This window comes from Rhea americana, unplaced genomic scaffold, assembly GCF_003343005.1.
Source record: "Rhea americana isolate MKP2758 unplaced genomic scaffold, rheAme1 scaffold_32, whole genome shotgun sequence".
Classification (NCBI taxonomy): Eukaryota; Metazoa; Chordata; class Aves; order Rheiformes; family Rheidae; genus Rhea; species Rhea americana.
Genome location: NW_028186446.1, coordinates 2,596,704 through 2,621,407, shown reverse-complemented (window position 1 = coordinate 2,621,407; position 24,704 = coordinate 2,596,704). Strand labels below are relative to the sequence as shown.

The following is a 24,704-nucleotide window of genomic DNA, read 5'->3' as shown; positions in this document are numbered from 1 at the left end:
CCGAGCGCGCTGCTGCCGCCTGGAGGTGGCCGCGACCACGGCGCAGCCGCGGCCTCCTCCACCCGCCGGCGCCCATCGGCGCGGCGTCGCGCCCCGCGCGCGCAAGGAGACCCAGCGGCCGCGCTTGTCCCTGCCGCCTGCAGCGCGTTGCCGCTCCTCGTCCCTCAGAAGCCGCCAGTATCCCGAGCCGCGAGCTTCTGCACCGCCTTTCCGCTTGGTGCTCGTGGCTGCTGCTCTAATAACGCACCGCGTTTCTGTTCCCGTCCGGGTGCCAGCGCTGAACGCTCTGACTAGCGGGGCCGCCTGTGTGAGCGGGCGGCGACACCGTGCGTGCTGCTGTTCACGCTGCTGTTGCTGTGGTGCTTTCAGTAGTTCCGATCCTGGCACGAAGCCCTGGATGCAGGGCGCGTGAGTCTGGAGGCCTGTGTCGCTCCTGGAAAGGTGAAACAGCTAGAGATAGCGAGCGGGAAAAATCTCTGTTTGGCTTTGGAGGGATTAATTTGCAAGTAATACGTGTTTGTGGGTCGTGTGGGATGAAAGGAGTTTTCATTTGCGGTTCAGAAAAATCATCAGCCGGAAGGACCYGGATACGACCCTCTTTCTCAAATCCAATATGTGAAGTGATTTATGAGGCTTTTYGTATCTTACCTATGTGGTAAGGTTTTATGATTACAAGAACTGTCACTTTGGGTTAAAGCAAAGTTTAACCTTAAATCTAAAGACTTTTGTCTGCTTTTTGCCAGAACTGAAGATGCATTCCTTCTAAAAGCTCTRTTTGAATAAATTGTGCCCCAATTCACAGCTCTGCTGAAGTAAAATAAGAAATAAAAATCTGTGTTATGGATTATTTTCTATCAGTTCTGTCAGCTAGGCTGTAGTCAAGTTTGTGGTCTACTTCCTTAGGAAAAAATGGGAAATCAGATTTTTTTTTAATTCTTGTGATACTGGTGAAACTTCGTAATAACACATTTTATAATCATGCAGTTTATCACATTAATTTTTTTTTTCGGTTTTGTGTAGTTTTCTGGGTCCTAAAATTCTTTGGTCTTTTTTCTGGCTTGTAAAATAGGGAGGTATAGAAAAACTGAAAAAAACTGAAAAAAACATCTTTACTGTAAAAGTGGTTTAGAGAACAAGATTATTCATGTCAAATCCACATAATGTAAGAGTTCCCCCATCCTTTTATTTGTCCACATTCTTTTTTTTTTTTTTTTAATGAGGCAGAATTATAGCAAACAGGTATTTCTCCAGTTATAGAAATATAAATGAATAAAGCAAAGCATCAATGGATGTAATTACTGTATTCTGGAGTTTAGGGTGCTGTTGTTTTTCTTTTAACTGAACCTTTATTTCCGTTGTTTTCTTTATTTTCATTATTTCTAGTGATAAAATAAAAAAGAAGCAAAATGGGAAACCCAGAAAACATTGGAGATGCATATGTTGCTGTGATTCGTCCGAAAAATACTGCTAGCCTGAATTCTCGGGAATATCGAGCTAAATCATATGAAGTAAAACTTTTTTTTTCCCTATCCTAAAATTTTTAAAAAATCTAATATATATAATAATACGKCAGAAAAGCAAATCTGACAATAAGATAGCTGAAACAAGTATGCATGTTATATATACCTGCTGTGCATTGCCTCACTGGTATAGTTTTGGAACAGTTTACAGTTCTGTAATTCTTTGTTGTTGTTGTTGTTGYTCTTTGCATCCCTGTTAAATAGAGAAACAATATCAGTGTTAGTAGAAAATCCAAGGCTTAATCATTCTTATTAAAGATACTAAAGCTCAGGCTTCAGAAGTATTTATATGACCAGCTACCATTTATTTTAGTCATAATTATATATTTATTTTAGTTGGCTCTAGATTTTCTTAGTAAAACCATAAGACATCTTTAATAGAAAAAGAACTAGAATTTGGTACTTGGCAAATCCACAAATAAAAATTTATCAAACACTATAAAGTTTTGTTTAAGCAAGTACTAGAGCCTCAATATATTTATATATTTTGTTATGTTACATATATTTGAAGGAATTATTTTTTAATTACATTCCTTAAGTCTCTAAAATCCACAAGCTAAAAGCTTCAGCATACCAGGAATATGCAACAGGTTTTGGTTTAAGATATGAATCTGCACATGGGTCTCAGACATATCTTGCAAGTTAGGCCTTTGCAGTTTTGACTTGTCTTGTGTTTTGTTTTGGGTGGTCCTTTTGCCCTGCAACGGCCTTGGTGCAAGGATACAGCCTTGTATTTTTCTCTTTAACCTTACCATTCTGGAGGTCATTCTGACTTCATCATGGTACCTTCCCACATTTAGTACTTCCTTAATTTTGTTACAGATTTTAGAGTGGTACAATAAATACCACCCCCCCCGCCCCCCCCCCAAAAAAAAAAATCTGTACTTGTTTCAGTTGTGCTTAAATACTGCTTCAATTTCATTATTGTTTGAAAGATTTTGTTGCTCGAAGTTCCCATTGAAGGTCAAAAGAAAAAAAGAAAGAAAGTTTTGTTGGAAACTAAACTGCAGGGAGGCATTGAGATAACCCAGAGCATCTTGGATTATGTATTAGAAGCCACCAAACCGATTTCACCAGCCAATCAGGGTATCAAAGGTAAATATGTTTTAATCCAATCTATTGTTGATGTTACTATAAAATACTTTAAAATTGAAATAGGCCTAAAGAAGTTGTTCAGAAATAAAGTATTTAGTTTAAAAAGAAGACATTTGGGGGATTTTATCAAAAAGGCCCAAAACAACCATATGGCTAAAAGCTTTGAGTCACCTTTGTTTCCCTTTAACTTCCAACTCTATAAAGTGCTTACTAAAAGATTTTTATTACATTAAACTTTCCTTGTATGTACTACTTTTGTCATCTTGAATTGAGATTAATAGCTAAACTTTTAGCTGAAGGTTAAAAAAGCCACTTTATTTTGCCAAAACTTGACTAGTCAATAGATTTCTTCTGATTGCATTGCTTAGTAGAGAGGGAATCTACATTAAATACTTCTGGCTTAACTGTATCAAGTTATAGATGTAATTTGATTAGTATGTACTCTTATTATTATAGTGACATAGCTGACATAGCTGATGTGGCAAACAACCTCACACTTGTGCTGATAAAATTGTTTTATCCAGCTTGTTTCATTTCCAGCTTTGTATAAACTATACTGATTAAAGCACTTTTTTTTGCTGTGTCCCACATCTCTGTTATGAGAAATTTGTAAGTAAGGTTGTACTGGGAAAGTTGTCAGTGCAGACAAGACAGCACAGTGCTAACAACCTGGAAAAGGAGGAGCTAGTGAGAGAGTAAAATGTTGCAGGTGGTGATAACTGGAGCTGGATGGACTTACCAAAGCTAGTTGAGCAGGAAATATTATAACATAATGGCATTAATGCACATTAAGTAATGCATAGTAGAAAAAAAAACAGTCTGGATTATAGAGTGTGAGAGTTCTAAACTGGCTCAGACTAAGGGCCTGAGCATTAGTATGCATGATTTAACGTGGTCTGTGCTAAAAAATGCAGCTGAGGTCGGAAAAGTAAACAAAACACTAGACTTTGTAAGTGTGGAAAATACTGTCATACCACTATATGAATGAAAAATTCACCCTAGCATGGAATATAGCATGTTCTCATGTCTCCCAGTTCAAGAAGAATCTTGCTTAAATTCAGGTAGTTTTGGAGAAGAATCATTTGTAATGACAAATAATAAGTGTCATAGAAAAGTTACTGTGAAAAAAGGTATACAGTCTTGTTATTTTTTTAGGCTACTGAATATGTATATGTTTATGTTCTTCTACGGTTCACTGTCATTTAGATTTTTTTTTAGTTTGCTTAGATTTCCTATAATTTTGTTTCCTAGAAATCGGGAAGGATAGGTCTGTGAACCTTCAACTTGTCCACCTCTTTTTTTTCTTCTTTTTTTTTTGTCTGTTTGTTTATTACTTTTTAATACTGTGCTAGGAAAGCGAGTAGTGTTAATGAAGAAGTTTCCTCTTGATGGAGAAAAGGCAGGCCAGGAGGCATCACTTTACATTGTTCCGACTGTTGTCAAAGGTAACATGAAACATAATTTCTGAAGTAGCATGGATTTTGGCAGAAGTTCAGTAGATGGTTTCTTAAGAATTTTTCTGAACACGTGATATGGCTTTTCTGTATCTAAGCATTAAAAAGTTAGATTTGAGCAGAAACCTTTCTCCCAATACCTTAAAACTTGAAAAAATTACTTAGAGTAAGACTTACCTAATGCATTGCATTTGTTTCTGTAACTCCAGCACACTTCTGTTTTAAACTGCGTTTTTTCAGTTGATGGTTATATTCCAAAATAAATRCATTAACTCTTAAAAAAAATTACTGAATGCCAATGTAAATAAGGCATCCAACCAATTCAGTTCAATGTTGTTTACTCAGAGAAGAATGTTTTATTAAGTCAGTAAACAATTTTTGTTTGAGTAAGGAAAAGTGAATAAAATCTATAAAAGGCAAAGTAAATTGCTTGTCAGTAGAGCATTACAAAAATTTTGAAGCAAATATCTGTGCTTTAATGGAAACTCTTCATTTGTTCTTTGTGATAAGCCTTAAGAATAAAAACTGTTAAATAAATAAATATGATGGTGGAGTTACCAACAGCAATAAATATCGCTTCTTTCCATAAGTCCTATTCAAAGCCAACAAATTTTTTTTTTTTTGGGGGAGGGGGCACCAACATACATTTATAATTATTTCTCAGATGAATCTGATCACACTGGTGGAATAGTAACTGAACCCTTTAAGGTTTTTAATGGTACTCTGCTGTATAAAAACACCTGTTTCTTACATAATTGAACTTCTCTAGCATTAAAAAAAAATCATTTAGCTAGGAATGTGTAACTACAGAAGATCCAGAATGGAAAGTAAGATTCCTCTTGTCAGTGAGTCTTCAGAGTCTGTTTCCTTTTTAGATAATACAAAATATGCATACAGCCCTGGATGCCCTGTGTTCTACTGTTTACAAGACATCATGAGGGTCTGCAGTGAATCCAGCACCCATTTTGCTACGCTTACTGCAAGAATGTTAATTGCCTTGGATAAGTAAGAAATACCATCAGTAAAAATATTCACATTAAAATAGAAGATAAATAAGGACATACATAGATATAGCAAGTAGTTTTACAGCAATTTTCTGATTAAGAAGAAAATCATAGTAGTATCATATTATTTTCTTCATATGATTATCAGAAACTACAACCATGATGACAGATTTCTAAATCTTTTTTTAGAAATGTTTTGGGGAACTGAAGAATGGTATGCTTATGTAAATCAAGTATCATCTTAAAAGTTTGCGCTCACAATGAAAGTTTTATAAAACCATATAAAATGCTAATGATTAATCTTCTATAAATGACATGTATGTTATCATGGAGAGTATTTGCCAGAGTGTTTTGGAAACATCCTGCTAATTATATAGCATTGGGATTCCCATTTAAATTAAACCTCCCTTTATAAATAGTGAAGTATCTTCCTCAGCCATACAAGTTTACTTGAAGTACAGAATTAACTTTCTGAGTTAATTAGCTAGATTTATAGTAGTTTGAAAATTGAACCTGTGAGCATTTTTTTGGCCTTCTTATGTCCCCTTAACAAAGAAGTATCTGACCCAGCCCATACATATGTATTGCCTTATTTGCAGGAGTAAGTATGTTGAACTGTATTTTAAGCAGACTTTTATCTTCAGGAACAAGGCAGTTCTGTGTTTATGTGCATCTTATTCTTCCACACTTTACTGAAGTTAGGCAAAACTTTTTGCTATCTCAAAAAAACATAAGTTACAGCCTACTGCCTGAAAAGATTCTCTGTGTAGGGTTTTTAYAGTTTGTTAATTTGGAGCTGTAATGTTTCCGTCTGTACCATTGTGTCAGTTGTGGCATTTATTTTTTATTTAATGAATGTCTTCAGCCTCTAGGCTTTGTTTAAATCACGTTACTAGCCTTACAGTTGTGAGAGAAACATCAGAAGTATGAGAGCAAATAGCTTATATTGATGTTTTTCTAGGTCAGGAGTCTAAAACAACAGTTTTGAAAGGTTCAAATTACCTTAACTAATTAATCTGACAATTTTTTTAGAGAAATTGCCTGAAAATACCTCACATAGGCTGGAGGGTGTTTATAGCACAATGACCACAGTTTTAAAGTCCCTGTTCACAATATGACTTTGAACAAGTGAAGGAAACAAAACTTGGATATAAAGATCCACACCTAAGCATATGCTTTGGTCCATGAGCCACATTCTGCCCTTACATATGGTTCTGGGACAGACAGACTTCAAGCAGTCTGTATCAGTGGATCTCTCTTCTGAAACCACATACCCTTTTTTTTTTTTTTTTTCCTTCCCCCTTCTACCTTTCCAGGCTAAATTATTAAATAAAATCTATTGTATTCCAAAGTACGTGTTTATCTCAAGTTTATGAGAAAGTATTTGCAGAAACCTAAATACAGACAGAGCTTTAGGTCCTTAGTTAACATGTGCCCTATTCAACATAACAGTTAAATTTAGCAATTAAATGAAAACATAGTTACCCAGAAATGAACATGAATAACTTTCCCTGAGCCCTGTGTTACATGGCAGGAAAAAAAACCACAGCAGGTGGGCAGTGATGACTTCCCCCTGCAGCTTGCAGGTGGTAGCCTACCTGAAAAAGATTGGGCAGTTGGGAAACTATCAAAGGACCTCCCTTTTTTCTTTTCTCCCGCTTCTCCCTAAATAACAAAACAGATGAGTTGGAAGAATTACGTCTGCACTGATATTGAAACTTAATCTTACGTTTCTAAATTTGTACGTTGAGAGTAGTAAAACCATAAACTGGAAGTAAATGTGTTAGAATATAACATATTGGTGTTGTTAAGTGTTTTAGCTTTAAACAATATGATCGTTACGGTAACTTATAATTTCCTTTTCTTTGAGAATTTGCATCTGCAGGTGACGTATTTGAGCAAATGCTATACTAATAAATACCACTTGTATAACTGTATTCTATTCACAAAATTTCATGTATGGAGATTAATTTGGTGCTCAACATAGCTGTGCATGTGATAATTAAACCTAAGGATTTTTTTAGATGAGTTAGTTTACAGAGTCCAGTAATTTTACAGTCATAAGTTTTATTCCTTGGGGGTTTTTGGTCATACATACAACCCTTAATCAAATGAAATAGTAGACAGGCATGACAAAAATAATNTTTTTTTTTTTTTTTTTTTTTTTTGCTTGGAAATTAATTAGTTGCCCATTCTCTTCTGCAGGTGGTTGGATGAACGCCATACTCAGTCTCATTCCATCCCTGCTTTATTCAGACCATCTCCTCTTGAGAGAATTAAAACAAATGTAATAAACCCTGCCTATGCTATAGAACCTGGTCAAACAGAGAGCTCATTACACATGGGTTACACTGCCCTAGAAATAAAGAGTAAAATGTTGGCATTGGAGAAGGCTGATGTGTGTATTTATAATCCTTTGTTTGGGTCTGACCTTCAGTATACCAATAGGGTAAGAACTATATTTTCTTCTAATATTTGTGAAACTTATATACAATTTTATTTTACATTTCATTCATATATTTGATATGTGTGTGCTCTATGTTTAATCTAATCAGATGTACTTATTGCACACTTGTTGCCAGATTAGATTTTCTAATTCCACATTTGAACACGAGTTTCTTTAATTGTAGAAAGCTACTATCATAAGTTTCATTCCAAGAGAATATGTGGCTTGGATGGGAGATTGTTTAGTCAAGTCTCAGTGAGATTTTTTTTTTCAGTTCTAAATTGTGTCTTCACAGGTTGACAAAGTCGTGATAAATCCATACTTCGGCCTTGGAGCCCCAGACTATTCAAAGATTCAGATTCCGAAAAGAGAAAAGTGGCAACGTAGCATGAGCAGTGTCACCGAGGACAAGTATTATTCTACATTTCTTTTTGATTAACAAATGATTTTGTTATATTATGGTAATACTTGGTAGACTCAGAATGAGATTCTCATTACTTTAGTACTTAAGCATACAAATACATATTTTTTAAAAAAATCTATTTTAAATTTTTAAGTACTGAAACATAACAAAGGATAGYGTAAGGAAGATCTAAATTACAAAATAAAATTGGAGAAGCATTTCTTGGCGTAATGAATACAGCTGTGACTTGAGTTTTATGCAGCTGAAATACTATTTATATGAATATTGATGCATCTTAGCTGCATGTGCTTCATCTTTATTCTTTATGTAGATCTACAGTTAGTCCTCAGTCATTTTWAAAAAAGTCTTTTTGCTCAACTATTGAAATATTTATGAACTGTGTTTTCCTCCTGTTTCCATTTTTCCTTCACAGGGAGCACCAGTGGGTAGATGATTTCCCTCTTCATCGCAGTGCTTGTGAGGGCGATTCTGATTTACTGAGCCACCTTCTGGATAAAAAGTTTTCTGTTAATCAGTTAGATAGTGACCATTGGGCACCTATTCATTATGCATGCTGGTGAGCCAACAGAGTATATTTCTGCCAAATGCATTCTGCTGTCATGAGTGTTTAACACTAAGCATTTATGCAATTTATCATACTGACTCAAAAATGAGAAATTGAGAAACTTTAGACTTTTATGCTGTGATTGTAATATATATTMGAGTTAACTGTCCAGAGATGATTACTTCACATTTTGAGATCCTTTGAGATCACTGAGATCTATCTGAGTGGTTTCTGAGGAGATCAAATGTGATGACCTTATTATGAAATACCTACCTACTGCCTCTTATATTTGTCCTCTGAAGCATCTATTCTAATCACTGTTGGAGTTTTTGGGTACAGTGCAGAGAGGTAATGCTTGCATGTTGGTTAAAGGTTGTGAGCAGTCTGATGACAACATGGCAGTAGCTGAGCTGAGCAAGTGTTTGTGATAGTCGTATTTTGAGCAGGAAGCTGGACTAGGTGACCTCTGAGGTCTCTTTCAGCCAACATTTATGATTCTATAATTCTATGAATGYTTCAGAGCATGCCTCAGCAGTGGTAAAAACGCTTTTGTTTTATCTTTAAGCAAGTCAGTCTTCTGTATTTGTAATAATATTTGATTACATGAAGAACCTGAAAATCAAATTGATCAGATGTGAAAAATGAAACTTACTTGATCTTTTACGTTTCTCAGAAAGTCCTTATGATTCATCTATGTGACAATCAGAGGATTTCTTTTTCTCCAACAGATTTTTTTTCAGTCAAGGCTGAGCTCTATTTTGCCATGACTGGATTGCTACAACTACGCAAGCTAGCTAGTTTAACGCAAGTTTGGATATGTCTATAACGAATCCCGTTAAAGGGTTACTAGATAGTACTACCTGAGAGCAGACTTAATTTTAGTTTCAACAAACTTACTAATGCTGCATTGTCTTTGGTGACATTTCAAAGTTTTACTTTACTTCTGTATATAATTATAGTCTAGAAGTGATTGCTACTGTTAGATTACACTAGAAATCTTATTAGAATTTTATTTTTATGTGACTTCTTTTGAATCTTCTGGGTAGTTACAAATATATTATCTTAATCAAGAAGTAAATGTGGAAAATATTTTTTTCAACTATTGAAACATAAGATACACTCCAAGCACAGTAATACAGCTTTTCATATTTAGGAATATCTTTGGGAATATCTKAAAAACATTTTATTTTACTTGCTGTATCTGTTCTGCTTTTAATCTGTCTGCAGGTATGGAAAAGTTGAAGCCACTCGAATGCTGTTGGAGAAAGGGAAATGCAATCCCAACCTTTTGAATGGACAGCTTAGCTCTCCTCTTCATTTTGCTGCTGGAGGGGGACATGCTGAAATAGTGCAAATTCTACTAAATCATCCAGAAATTGACAGGGTAAGTTCTGTTTGTAACAATGCATAACAGTTTTAGCAACAGTTGCTAGCTTGTGCTGGTGAAACACTGTGTCCCCAGATCACAATGTGTAAACATGATGATCCTGTTGAGAGATTGCCAAAAACCTAATTAAATAGTTTTCAGTAACTCCGYTTTTCCCATTGCATTATCAATTAAATGTCTGAACCCTAAGATGAATGATTTTTAATTATCTCAAAAAATGTTAGTGTTTGCCTATCTCCAGTGAAAACAATGTATTATCAGTGTTTCTRTTTGTTTGTAGCACATTACTGATCAACAAGGAAGATCTCCACTGAATGTCTGTGAAGAAAACAAACAAAATGAATGGGAAGAAACTGCAAAACTGCTGAAGGAAGCCATGAATAAACCTGTATGAGTTTATTTTCTAAGTAGTTTAAAATTCATATATAATTTACACATAAATTCTGAGAGAGAGTTAGGCCCACTTATAGCTGCTACCAGAAACAGGCAGTTGTGCATGTTTTAATTTTTCAGTTCTTTACATGTAATGTAATCTATTCAGTATTGACAAAGCTAACATTTTGTGCCTTTGAATGTGTCTATTTTTGTAAGGCTTCAAATGTGATGTTTTGATTTATTTGTGGGAGCATCACATCAGCTGCTGATTTTGTCTGCTACTGATCATTCAACCATTAATTTTCTTTATGTCTTACCATCTTATGCGCTGATATGTAGGAGCATTCAGCTGGCTAAATGTAGGCTTCTACAGAGTTAGACTTGCATCAATTAGTAAGCCTGGGCTTCCTTGGCAGTCAGTGGAGATTTAGCCAGGCAAGTAAACAAAACTTACGATGCCAGTCCTTTCATCCTAAAGTATATTTAAAATGAGATGGATGAATAAAAAGCACGTGTTTCTTTTCTTTGACTTCAGATAGAACTTGTATCTCTGTAGTTAAGTGGCAGTAATCCTATAAAAATTTTTTTCAAGGTGTTTTAAAGACTTTTCAATTCACTTTATACGAATGAATCTTCCAAAATGAAGAAAGAATTGACCTCCTTTATTCCAGTTCTTATTATGCAGTTGATCAAATGAGAGTTGAGTCTAATGACTCTAAAAGACTAATACACACCTTTTAAGTAGATTTCTCAGCATGATAGGTGATATTAGGTTGTCACCTATTGCTGTTTAGTTAATACAGTAAAATTAAAAGTTTACTCATAGAAATACTGCAGTAGGAATCACATTGACTATTGCAGTTAAAATTGACTGATGTTTTACATTCAAGCTTTGTTTTCACTCCGTTGTCATTTTCCAAGGCATTCATCTTTTTTCAAAAAGTTTCTAGAATTGATGTCTCAGGTTTTGAGGACTAAGCAGATTTAAGGGGGAGAAATAAAATTCTTGCAACTTTTTATTTAAGTAGCTGAAGCACTGAACTCTTAAGGAAGAGGTGAACACAAGAAGTTTCAATAATTATGATTTCTGTGTACATGCTTTAAGCACCTGATTTATATTTAAGAATGTCTTTAAAGGGATATATTCTGAGCCTACATGTAATTCTTTGGAAGTTTTGGAATTCTGAAGGGGAAAACGATTTGTTGTTAGTAGTATCACAGAAGTGCTAGTTCTTAGTGAGATTGTATTCTTGTATTGGGATCTGTGAACRCTCTTGTTTTCCTTTGAAAAATTACAGTCAGAATTACTAAGTGAGTGATACAAATGTTAAGAGTTGAAGGCAGAGTAGATTAAGATCTTTTAAGGACAGACTAAATAATGAGAACACCTCACAACCTGCTAGTAATGGTGAGAAGGAGATTTCAGGATGCACAAAGCCCAAATCCYTCAGAACTTTTAGATGCTTGCTTGCTTTTGAGGTCAACAGAAGTGAAATCCCCAAAATGTCGTTATGATTTTTCTCATAGTTGTTGTGTTAGAAAGTACAGTATAAGAACTTGTATAGAACATGAAACAAGCCTTTTTGATAAACAGTAAGTTTGCAGGAGTTGTGCAATGTTGTTTTTCTCAGCAGTATGGTTGTTGCTGAATTATAGTGAAATTGCTTGCCTCTTCAGAAGCACTAATGGAAAGTGGTTTGTTTAATGCTTAATTTTTTTTATGTAGTATGAAAAGGCAAGAATTTATCGTATGGATGGGTCATATCGCTCTGTTGAGTTGAAGCATGGAAACAATACAACTGTACAGCAGATAATGGAGGGAATGCGTTTATCTCAAGAAACTCAGCAGTACTTCACTATCTGGATCTGTTCTGAGAACCTCAGTAAGTAACAAGGAAGACTGTTTTGCCTGGTTTTTCACTGGAATTTGTGTACTGCCTGCCTGTTTTTTTAAAAAATGTGTGTGTATATATATTTTATATATATATATACACACACACACTCAGAAAAAAGGGAAAATGAGCCATATGTTCTCTAACAATTCTGTAATACCCTCTTTATATCTGTTTTTAGAAGCCATCTTCTAGAATTCTGTACTCTTGAAATCTGCAGAGTCCTGCAGTTGTTTTGTGTTTGCAAGTAGCCAGAAGACAGCGTATACAGGAACATGGAGAKACAGCTTAAGCTTTGTTAGAGCTCTTTAATTCTTAGCATTTTTAGCAATTAAGTCATATATTTGTCTATATTTGGATGCCTAGATTAGCTTTGAGTAATCATTTCTAAAATATCAACTTGCTGTTAAAGCGTGTGATTCTCCACACTTAGTTTGGGGGAATAGTATCATTCAAACAGGGTGCATAGTAAATTTTGAGATAACTGACCTCTGGAATTAGAGCTCATTTTTATGATTTCAACTTTATTAATGTGCTCAAAAGTGGCTGTTAATTGTTTTAAATCATCTTTATAACATTTTAACCATTTTGTTGCCTGTGTATCAAACATTCAGGAGCCATAGATTTTAATTCTCTTTTTCAGCAGATTTAAATTATACTTCTTCTCAAACAGCAGAGCTAACTTATATCTAGATTGTTAATGTGCTTTGCACCTGCCAGAGGCTCCCTAATCTCTGTAGACCTCATTTCKTGTGCCTTTTGCATAAGGACTGAGACACAACTTTCTCTTCCCTCTTTTCAAGCTCTTCAGTAGGTCAACTCCCAGCCTTTACAGTCTGATGTCTCCAGACTGTGTTTTCAGAGCAATAGAGAGCTTTCTGTTCTAAGCATTGTTTTGGGTATCCCCAGCAGAACTGACCCTATGCCTCTGTGGCCCTATGTCACTGTGGCATCTAGAATGTATTTATCTCATCTGGAAAAATGAAGCTACTGCAGATTACCTTTCTGTTATTGGCCAACTTTGTTGTCACATGCCTTACTGCTTGCTTACCTGATTTTACTTTTATTTTTCTTCCTAGAGTATATGAAATTGCATGGATTTAGTTCTTTTTACTAAATTTAATCTATTTAAAATGAGTAACTTCAGTAAAGTTGATTAAAGTTACTTCATTAGGTCCTTTAAATCATACTAACTGTCATATATTTTGCATTAAAACCATTTTTGATGAACATGGTTTTAGATGTATTTGGCGAGTACCTGGTACCAAACACTTCTATTACATTTACTGTGTTTTTTTTCATATGTCTGATTTAAAATTACATAAATTTCAATAAATTATAAATAATTTTTAATAAACTATATTAATTTTAATAAATAAATTYATTTAAAGTTATATTCATAGAATCAGTAAGGTTGGAAGGACCTCTGGAGATCATCTAGTCCAACCTCCCCGCTCAGCAGGGTCACCTASAGCATGTTAGACAGGGTTGCCTCCAGGCAGGCTTTGAAGATCTCCAGAGAAGGAGACTCCACAACCTCTCTGGGCAACCTAGTCCAGTGCTCTGTCACTCTCACAGGGAAGAAATTCCCCCTCATGCTCAGGTGGAACTTCCTGTGCTTCAATTTCTGCCCATTGCCTCTTATTCTGTCACTCAGGACAACTGGAAAGAGTTTGTCCCCRTCCCCTTGACACCCTCCCTTCAGGTACTTGTACACATTGATAAGATCCCCCCTCAGTCTTCTCTTCTCCAGGCTGAAGAGGCCCAGCTCTTGCAGCCGTTCCTCATAGGGCAGATGCTCCAGCCCTCTCATCATCTTTGTAGCCCTACACTGGACTCTCCAGTAGCTCCATGTCTCTCTTGTCCTGGGGAGCCCAGAACTGGACACAGTACTCGAGATGAGGCCTCCCCAGGGCTGAGTAGAGGGGCAGGATCACCTCCCTCGACCTGCTGGCAACACTCTCCTCAGTGCACCCCAGGAGACCATTGGCGCTCTTGGCCACAAGGGCACATTGCTGGCTCATGGTTAACTTGTCATCCACCAGCACTCCCAGGTCTTTCTCTGCAGAGCTGCTYTCCAGCAGGTCAGCCCCCATCTTGTACTGGTGCCTAGGGTTATTTTTCCCTAGGTGCAGGACCCTGCACTTGCCCTTGTTTTAAAAGTATTTCTTTTCTATTTATAAATGTTGCAAGCAAGCAGTTTTCTCTTCAGTAGTTTTTTTTTTTTAAGAAAAGTTTTTCTCCTGTTCTCATCTTACTTGCCTTCTTACTTTGCCGTAAATCATACAGCCATTGTCACCCTCAGACGAACATAGAAGCTAATGCCTTTGGAATAGAAAGAAGTGTTTGAGTGTTGAAATTTTGCSGCTTGTGCACATTCTGAATGTCTATGTCATGTTTTACTCAAATAATTGAAGTATTAGKTTTGCATTTGAGGGGACAGATCACTGATGCATTAAGTGTTGGTTTAAAAAAAAGTAATTCTCAAGATACTTTGGCTAAGCTTGAAAATAAATCAACTTCTGATTTACTACGTAAAACTAATAATGTGTTTTCAATATATAGTATATTTTTTGCACTTCATTGCATACAACTGTAAAGACCATAGAACACAGTAAGGATAATGTTTTTCTGTGTTTGAATGTAGGGTARATAAGTCAGGTGAATAGATTATAAAATATCACAAAGTAAAAGCCAGAGCAGTGAGGATGAGGTAAATACAGTAATGAGGAACTAGAAAATAGCCCAGCTGTTATAACAAGGAGAGGCAGGATAGGTGAATGAGCATAACTGTAGACATGGACTGGCTAGTAGGAGAATATTGATTTGTCAGTTTTCGTGTAGATAGGAGGATATGGAAAATTACAAGATCGTAGCCTGTTAAGAGTCAAGATGCTTTACAAATAAAGAAAGGTATGTCTGTTCTGAAAAGTTTATGGTTTGTATATCCAGAAGTGGCAAATACATTTATAGGATAGGCTATCTCTGTATTTTTCTGTCAAAATCTCACTTTTAGACTTCGTAATTCTCCCGGAATAATTGACATAATAATCTCTAACAGTTTTATTATTGTCATTTTACTTAATGTGGTATTTGTGCTGCTGGCTTTCCAGAGGCCCTTTACTTCTGGTTTTAAGGTCAGTCTTGATATTCCATTAATTTTTTTAAATATAACTTCCATTCTTGAGAAGCTGAAAATAATAAAGGTTGATCATTAGTGCATTTATTGAATTGGCTCTGAGAGTTTTGTCAATAAATCAGTATTTTCAAAACCATTTCTATATAGCAGTTTTGAAAACATAGGGAAAAATGTTGCTTTAATGAGTCCTGTGTTTGGAATGTTCTRGTTTGGTGCAGCATTCAGTCATCCATGTATGTCCTGGTTTATTCTATTTGTTCGTTTTATAAACAAAACTGTTATTTTCTAGGCCTCCAACTGAAACCGTATCACAAGCCTTTGCAGCATATTCGAGACTGGCCTGAAATATTCACTGAACTGACAAACTTGGATCCTCAAAGGGAAACTTCACAGCTTTTCCTGAGAAGAGATGTGAGACTTCCATTGGAAATCGAAAAAAAGGTCTGCATGTTGAAGTGATAGCAGGAAATTATGGTCAGAATCAAAACACTTTGACTATCAACACTCAGTGTGTTTAATGACCACTTTTCTATAATAGTTTGAATCTTCAGGTTCTTTTCYTGTCTCTACCATTCATACATAAACATGTACTCTGATCTCTCRTCTTCTCAACTGTTTGGTTCATCAAAAGGCCATGTGTCCCAATCTCCCTGTCTGTCATACTGCTAATAAGAACCTGCCCTGTTTTCTTTCCTTTTCATGTGCCATGTTTTTTCAGATATTTAATTGATCAGTTTCGATGGGATTATTCAAAGTTACTGTTCAAAATAGATGTCTGAGGAAAAAAAATATAGCAGTTTATAGCACTAAGTAAATAATTTTATTTAATCTCTGATATATTTTGTTGACTGCAGTACATAAAATGGTTTTGACACATTATTAGTTTGATGTGAGTATTTCCCAGGAACTTCTGGCTGGGCATGGTATGCTAGTCACCTGCAATTTGCAAGTGTGTTTTATCGGTAAAGTCTAATTAARTCACTGAAAATATTTCTGCATTATATTTTTTCTATAACCAAGCATTACTAAAATATACATTTAAGGGAGGATCACACTTTTGCCTTCCATCTTTAAGTCAATGAGAAATTGGAGTTTGGTGGGGTTTTTTTGTTCATTTGCTTTTTACAAAGAAATCATACTATTTAAATRTTTTCAACAGATTGAGGATCCATTGGCTATTCTTATCCTATTTGATGAAGCCAGATACAATTTGCTGAAAGGTTTCTACACCTCGCCTGATGCCAAGCTCATCACACTGGCAAGTCTGCTGTTGCAAATAGTCTATGGAAATTAYGAGAGCAAGAAACATAAGCAGGGCTTTCTAAAGTAAGTGTGTCTTTATACTTCGTTAAATAAAATGATTTAGATAGCACTTACTGTGTTACTCAAATAAACTTTAGGTATGCTGTAGCAATTATTTTTCTCTATCACTGCTCCAGTTCAGAGTGTCCACATAACCTGCCATGTATTCATAGAATCTAGGCAAAGGAACTGAAAATATGTTCATTTTAATTATTGCCACTTTATGCAGAGGGACTGAGTTTCTGTATTCTGAAAATCTATACTTGAGATATAGTAATACCAAAATAAGTAACAGTACTGATAGGAACTAAGGTTTCTAACAGAATTGAGACTTAACAGAACAACTCATTTTGAGTCACACGGAAGAAACTACTTACTATGTTCAAGAGACCAGCTTTCTGAGGTTGGATTTCTTCCCTCCTTGTGGGAACTATGAAATGATGTTACATCTTTTCCTGTCACTTCCATGTGGAGTGTTATGCTAAACTGCTCACAAAGAGCACCAGTAGGGCTTTGTCAGCTGAGCTGTTCTGGGATGTGGCTTTTTTCCTCCCACGCACATATCTACAGCAGTATCTGAGCACACCAGGATTTAATTTCTTTTTTCTCTGTGTGCCTTCACTTCTGTGCCCACTGTCTCCACCCCAACTCATTCATGTAACAGCACCTGTGCTATKTTGGGGGTACTGCTGTGTTGCTCATTCACAACATCAGCTGGAACGTATTGGCTTGCTTTTTTTGGTCCTGTTCTCCAGCATCACTTAATCAGGGTGTGTTTTCTGCAACAGTTACTCTGGTGTAAGCGTAGGCTGCCCCTGAAAGGGCTGGCTGTACAGATTTCACCTCTACCTTCCTTTCTTTTCCTTCTGATATGTACAAAGACTGTGCCATCGCAGAATAAGCTAGGTGAATAAGCTCATTGACTGGAGAACTTTTGGGTGGACTGTTCAGGAGGTTCAGTTATTGACCCATATTGCCTTGTGACTACATTATTGGTATATCTGCCGCACCAGCAGCAGTGGTCAGTTAAACCCAGCTGGGTTTAATACAAGTTCTGAATCCTAGCAGTTGCTTAAGCAGGGATATGTTCCTTGGCTTTCCTTTTCCCCCTGGGGCAGATCAACAACATGGTTTTGAGTTGACACTGCACAAAGGGAAACATTTAACTGTTTATAGAGGGCTTCCTGAAAAGATAGATTGGGTCAGATGGAAGAAACTTGTGGGCCCTAGAGTATGCTTCCTGTGCATATTTAGATGGAGGTGTTTGAAAATACATATCAGTTTTGTTCTCCTTCAGACAGATGCRAAGATTTGTATGCTGATGTTTTTTAAATATATCCTGACTTTTTTGTATAATAATATCCTTGAAGATGTGTATACATTGTCCTTGTGCAAGGCAGACAGTACATGCTGTTACTGACATATCTAAATAAAAAAGGACTAAATATYTCTGAAATTTAGTGATGTATACTATATTAATTGTGCATAAAAATAAACTAGTAGGGACTTCCTTCAACATTTAAGAAAAGGGTACTTCATAGAATTAGCCTTGCTTTCATGTCACGTGACCTAACTTTCATGCTAAATTAATAGGCAAGTCTTTGGTAGTGCAGAGTTTATAGTTTGTGCAGCTGAATAGAGCAGTGAAGAGAATTGCACCTATAAGCCATCTCCCTGGTTTTCTGAGTGTGGGATATTCAGGTTTAAACTGGAAATCACTGAATTGCAATCTGGTGATGTTCATGCATTCTGCAGCCAGTATCTCCTTTCCCTGCCATGTTCACGATGTGGGCTGCTGAAGTGGATGACACAAAGCCCAATAAAGTGGATCTCCATTAACTGAGAGTTGCACTGTATCTTAGGAAGCCTTGGCTTCTCCTTCAGGAAAGCTTCCCAACTGATAAGGCAAGGTAGGGTGGGAGCCGATAGTTTAGCTCAATAGGTGTGGTTTGAAGACACAAGCTGACAGATGTTGTTCTTTGTCCCTAATATTTACTGAAATAAAACTATTCTCTGCTTTTCTTTTAGTGAAGAAAATCTTAAATCTATAGTACCAATCACTAAACTAAAAAGTAAAGCTCCTCATTGGACAAACAGGATACTTCACGAATACAAGGTGAGATAAGTAGTAAAATTCTAGAAAATCCTGTCTTAAACTTTTTTTTGACTGTTTGAGTGTCAGTTAATATATGAAAATACTGATATATGAAACTAGAAATGTGTGTGTTGAATTTTAAAGTTGGGTTGTTGGAATGCTTTTTTTCTTGTATAGTTGCAGCTGATTTGTTTGCTAGAAGTAAATATAATTGTGTCCTCTGTTCATTTAACTTCCGTGTTAACTGCACTGGGGACGTTGCTAGTTCAGGTGCATGTAAAATACAAGTCAGAGTAGATTTTTATAACATCTACTTGTGAAAGATCTACAAAGTCCCTTTTGCCAGTCTAACTTGTAYGTTAGGGTCCTGTTAGCACTACTGGTGCATATGCACGTGCATGCGCACACACACCCAGACTCCCTTGACTAGAGTCTAACAGAAGGTGTAGAAAACTACTTACTCTTTCTTATATTAGAGAATATGCAAGAGTGAGCACAGTTTTTTAAGTCTTCTAAGGCCATTATGGGAAGTGGGAGTTGGAGGGATGGGAAGGGGAAAGGAGTTAGTCTTCATTCCAAAGATATTAATGTGTTTTACTTTTTTTTTTTTTTTAATAGCTGAGCAAAACTCAGACAACCTGTAATGCAAGGTGTGGAAGCCATGATGTTGGTCTCATCTTCATGGGTACCCACAGTCATGGCCTTAACTGTTACTGACTTGTGTTCCCTCTTGTGCCTTCTCATCATTTGTGGCCAGGTTGATTGTTCGTTTCAGAGTTCAAATAGTCATTTTCCCTCTTTTGGTTAGGGTACTTTACGTTGGGCTCTTTTGAGTTGGGAGCACTCCGATGACACTTTTTTGTGAGTGTCTCACTCTACAGAAGAGGAAGAATTAGAATCATGCCTCATTCTGAGTGAGGGCTTTATTAAAGAACAGAAATCTGCATCTCCTTTTTCCTTTTGAAAGGAAAAAAAAAGTGCTGTGTCTGGGAAGTTACTTGATCATCTTACAGTGTCTCAGTGGATTAGACCTGAAGGAGGAATTGTTAGTTTTATGGATTCTGATGGATTTAGTGTCAGACAGATACCCTGCTTWTGCCTGACCAGTGTGAGATATTGCTGATAGAGTGAAAATGCTGACAGAGGTGCAAACTAGGTGCCTGTGGTTGGGATTTTTGAGGCTCATACAGGCATCTGCATTCTACCTCAATCTTCTTTGGCATCTGAGCCTTTCTGTGGATCTAGGTTTTAATTTAGGTGTGTTTTCTGTAGAGGACAGTTGTTGGGAGAGCACTTTGGGAAAACTAGTTTCCACTAAACAGTATATTCTTTTTTCAAATAAACACAATTATTTGGGAAGACTTGTTTATTGCCATTGTTCATTTATTTCTAGAATCTCAGCACCAGTGAAGGTGTAAGTAAAGAGATGCATCATCTTCAGCGCATGTTTTTGCAGAATTGCTGGGAAATTCCTACTTACGGAGCAGCCTTTTTCACAGGACAGATATTCACCAAAGCAAGTTCAAGTAGCCATAAAGTCATCAAAGTCTATGTAGGAGTAAATGTAAAAGGGTTGCACCTCCTCAATATGGAAACCAAGGTCAGCCTCAGCTTAATAAGTGAACTGCCAGTAATAATAGAAATGTTTCATTCTGTTCTCTTAAATTCTTTATGTTAATTGTCATTACACATCAGAGTGGTTAAACTTGACTGTAAAGATTTCTAATATTTTAAGTTTTTTGTGAGTTATTAATAATAGAAAGACTTATCTTTTGCCACTCAACTAGTTTATAAGCTACAACTGTTTTAAGTCAAAATCCTATTTAAGTGAACAGAGGAAAGTTCAGTTTGTAGGTGTTGAGAGTATTTTCTGAGTGATGGTTTTCTACATTTCACTGTAGGCCTTACTCCTCAGTCTAAAGTACGGTTGCTTTATGTGGCAGTTGGGAGATGGAGATACATGTTTTCAAATCCACAGTCTGGAAAACAAAATGAGCTTTATTGTGCATACCAAACAGGTAAGCATTGACAAAACTTAGTTTACAAAATTTTCAGAGACAGGAAACTTTCAGTTATCTTTGACTCAGCAAAGATAAGGCAAATTTTAAATGTAACTTGAAGTGTTAGGGGGGAGGGATTTTTTCATGAAATGTCACTGATTATTTAAATCTTTTTTTCATTTTGAAAATTGTATCTTAYGAGACTCTAATCAGATGCTTAAAAAATCCTATTTATAAGGTATCTCCTCATTAACTCTATCTGCATGAAGTTGGGTCATTTGTTATCCTTATGTTAAATATTTCTTCCTAAACTAGATATATGCCTCTTCTCTCTTGAGATTAACCACCCTTGTATAGYTTAAAGAAGCCGAAGCCAAGACCTCAGAAATATGATTCTAAAATAAGAATCTTTTTATTTAATATTTCAGAATGTTTGCTTGTTTTCCTAGCATGTGAAGCCTCTAAGGTTCATAATACATGAAATGTATCTGTTTCAGGAGGGGAAAAAAAATGTTTGTTGCATAATTATGCATTTTTGCATAATAATAAATTAACTATTGACAGACTCTAAGGATAATTCCAAATATTACAAGAATCACAAATTTATAGAATTGGTAACTTTGCAATTAAAACTAGAGGAGTTTGGGAAGCGACTTCCTTATTAATTGCTACTAGCAATATTGACAGTGTTTTGTGCATGCTAGATAGAAAATGCTTCTTCTACCTCCAGCCTATACCAGTGGTAATATGTTAAGTCATGGTAAAGTGTTTTGTGGTGAGATTATGGCTCTGAGTATCTTTCTTTGGCAGAAGTTGTTCATCTGATTATTCCATATTAAAATGGTTGTTGAGGGAGAAGTGGTTGAATATTTATAAAATTACTTTCTGATATGTGATAAAAATCTAGGCAGTTTTCATTTTGCTTATTCCTAAAATGATATAACTTTTGAAGTTATTCAATTATTTGCTTTCTACTCACATTTACCCTATTCTTAMGTTGATTTTATCTGTCTTATTTTGTGAAATGCTGATAGAATTTAATTGTGTACCTTTATACAGGCAGGTCTCGTTGTAAAACTTCTGATGAAATTAAATGGCCAGTTAATGCCTAGTGAAAGAAATGAATAATGGAGATGGACAATAGTTATGGAACAGCATCTTATGGTTAAGGAAAAATAACTTTATTCTTGTCATAACAGAAAACATTCATGTACGTGAATTTTACAGAATGGAAAAGTAAACTTGTACAGTTTTTTTTAACTTTGTACAGAAGCTGCATGGTTTATTTTTTTAAAAAAAGTATACAACATTAATTATTTTTATAGATATATTTTGTTTCATATATAAGCTATTGTAGGGCTTGAGCTCAACCAGTAAAGCTGATGAAATGGAATTGTTTACCATTTTGAGTGAGAATAAAACAAGTAAGACTTTGTTCTTAGGAGATTATGGGATTACCAGTGCCATCAAGCAAGTCTCACTTAACCTATTACTAACTTTTCATGTCATTCTATGGAATATCAAGGAGATTGTATATGTTACAGTATTTTCTAGACAAACTTTATTTTTAAGATACTGCTGATAAGTATGGTTAGAAGACCAGTTAGTCCTTTGAGTAATTACTTTTGATAAACTATATTTTTAATTGGTTTCTAATAAACCTGATAGCTGAGTTTATTTTTACTCGTATCTTTATCATACTGAAAATTTTGTACTCATATTTATTCTAAAATATTGCATGARGATATCAAAAGGGAAATACTTTAAATCATTCAGAAGCCTTATTAAATGTTTAGCATGCTTGTTTTAAAATAACACGATTTCTGTGTTTGCTGTGCAATATAAAACATTTGTATGTGAAGAAGGGGAGGATATGGATTTACAAATAAATCTTATTCAGAAAGTTTAATAAATCTTATCCTGGATTGCAGCACATAGCAAGTAAAATTCATGTAGCAGATGGTAAGTTACTTCTGCAAAAGTAATTTTCCTAATTATTCAATATTACTTATTTACATTATCCCACTTATTTAAGATACTCCAGACAGTACAGGATACRGGAATAAAGACTTATAACTCAAGGAAGTCAAAAACAGTTTATAAGCTTTCTACTTGGTCTTTGCAGAGTCAGGATTGTGTCTTAACAAATTGCATCCTAAGTAGGACCATCATTTTATTTCCATTTTTTAGGTCTTTAAAGTGTCTGAAAAGATTTGCATGCTGATTCTGACTTGCTTTTAGGCAACTCTTAATCCGTTCCTAAAAAGATGCATTTTCTTAGTATGCCTAACTAAAAGGAACGTAATGCAATAGGAAACTTAAAAAATGTCATAATTTTTCCCCCCACCAAAGGATGGTATGAACTGTCTCTGTGGAGTTTGAAACATAGGCTTGTACCTTAAAATTACTATCCAAATCTTTAAAACTCTGATTGTATTTCAAAGTTTTAACTCCATTAGACTCTTCCTTCCATGTAAACTGCATGCTAAAAGTGTGCAATGTTTTGTAGAAAAATATTAGCACTTGCCTCTAAGCCTTCRAATAAAAGTTAGACAAGTGTTAGGAACTGTGCTGTTTTGTAGTATCTTAATGTTTGCATTTAAACTTCTTAAATAATAAGTACAATTTAAGAAATTTATACTAGTATTTTTTTTTAATGAACTGGAAACTATTTGTGATCTTAGCAAGCTGTACTTTGCTACTTAAATTTCATTGGTCTTTAATTAACAGTAAATCTCCATGGATTATCCTTTTTTACTGGTAGTAAATACAGCAGTTATGTCCTTCATAGTGCATCCTTGCTGCCACTTGGCACTGGTATCAGAAACACACTTCTCTGCAAAGCACTTTGTTAGAAAACTAGACGGAAAATGTTGAAATGTGTTGCTGTCACAGTTGCATGTTTAACAACAGTATTAATATGCCTTATTGCTGTATAATTCTTTCTGCTAATATTCTTATTTATTACTACCTAATAAATTGTTTGCAACAATAGTCACATTGTTTTTATTATTATAGACAACATGAACATATCATCAAATGTCTTTATGTTATTATGAAAGAAGAGCATTTTGCAACGCGCTCATTGTTGCAAGTTCTGTAGGAAGATCATTAGAGATGATCACAGGGATAGGCCTCCATGGTGACTACAAATTAAGATACTCTGAGCACTTTGCTTTGTACTTTRGAAGCCACTCGGGAACTGGTCAGGGGAACTGGAAACTTAGGCGTGGCAAACCAGAAGGTTGCAGATGCTGCCTGTCAGCAGTAAGTGCTGAGAGCCCAGTTAGGGGTCCAGCCTGGCCTTTGATACTGGGGACAGAGGCGCTTCCACAACGCTGCTGCGACAATGAAGGCAAGCACAATCCTTCTGCACGGAAGTGGAGAAATGTAAGATGGGATGGAGATAAATCTAATAGTGTAGAGAGACCACCAGTAACAATTAAAAAAAAAAAAAAAGAAAAAGAAAAAGAGCTGCAAAAATGATACAAGTCTGAAGAGAATGCTTTCAGAAGCAGGAGCTAGTTTAGCTTCCCCAGAAGCTTTATTTTTAAAAAAGGGTTAGTCTAAAAGACTTGATAGTAGAGCACTCCAGCTGGACAGTAACTGAACACGGAGGCCCTGAAAACAGCGGGCGGGCTGTTGCCAGCGGGGGTCCTGAGGCCYGAGAGTCGCTGGCTGCCTGATGGATTCCTCCCCCTGTAACTGCAGCCCCGCTGCTGTGCAGGATTTCAACCTCCCGCTGGCGGCCCTTCACTCCGGTAAAGCCTGCTTCCGCCACGACTTGAGATTTAGCCGTTGGCCAAAGGCCTGTACAAATAAAATCATCCGTAAATCGGATCCCGGCCTTCACCTTGCGGACGGTGTCACAGGACTACGCCCCGCGCCGCGCCCGCGAGCGCAGCCTGAGGGAGCGAGCGGCGGGCGCCTCCCCTGCGCGCATGCGCGGCCGCTCCTGAGGGGCGGGGGGAGGCGCCGTTCGTTGCCGCGGCAACCGGCGGCCGCGCTGAGGGGAGCGGCGGCGGCA

At 36.2% G+C, this 24,704-nt stretch overlaps 1 protein-coding gene across 1 annotated transcript; it reads left to right on the top strand.

Annotated features, from left to right (window-relative positions):
* Positions 1-49: 49 nt before the first annotated feature.
* On the top strand, positions 50-23,662 carry KRIT1 (KRIT1 ankyrin repeat containing). Its single transcript, XM_085310492.1, has 17 exons — positions 50-441; positions 1,384-1,508; positions 2,456-2,615; positions 3,968-4,060; positions 4,945-5,074; positions 7,279-7,522; positions 7,815-7,930; positions 8,356-8,499; positions 9,715-9,871; positions 10,155-10,262; positions 11,976-12,132; positions 15,570-15,721; positions 16,440-16,606; positions 18,611-18,698; positions 20,071-20,277; positions 20,579-20,695; positions 21,737-23,662. The coding sequence occupies exons 2-17, from the start codon at positions 1,407-1,409 to the stop codon at positions 21,803-21,805; spliced, it is 2,211 nt and encodes a 736-aa protein (XP_085166618.1). The 5' UTR covers positions 50-441; positions 1,384-1,406; the 3' UTR covers positions 21,806-23,662.
* Positions 23,663-24,704: the final 1,042 nt, after the last annotated feature.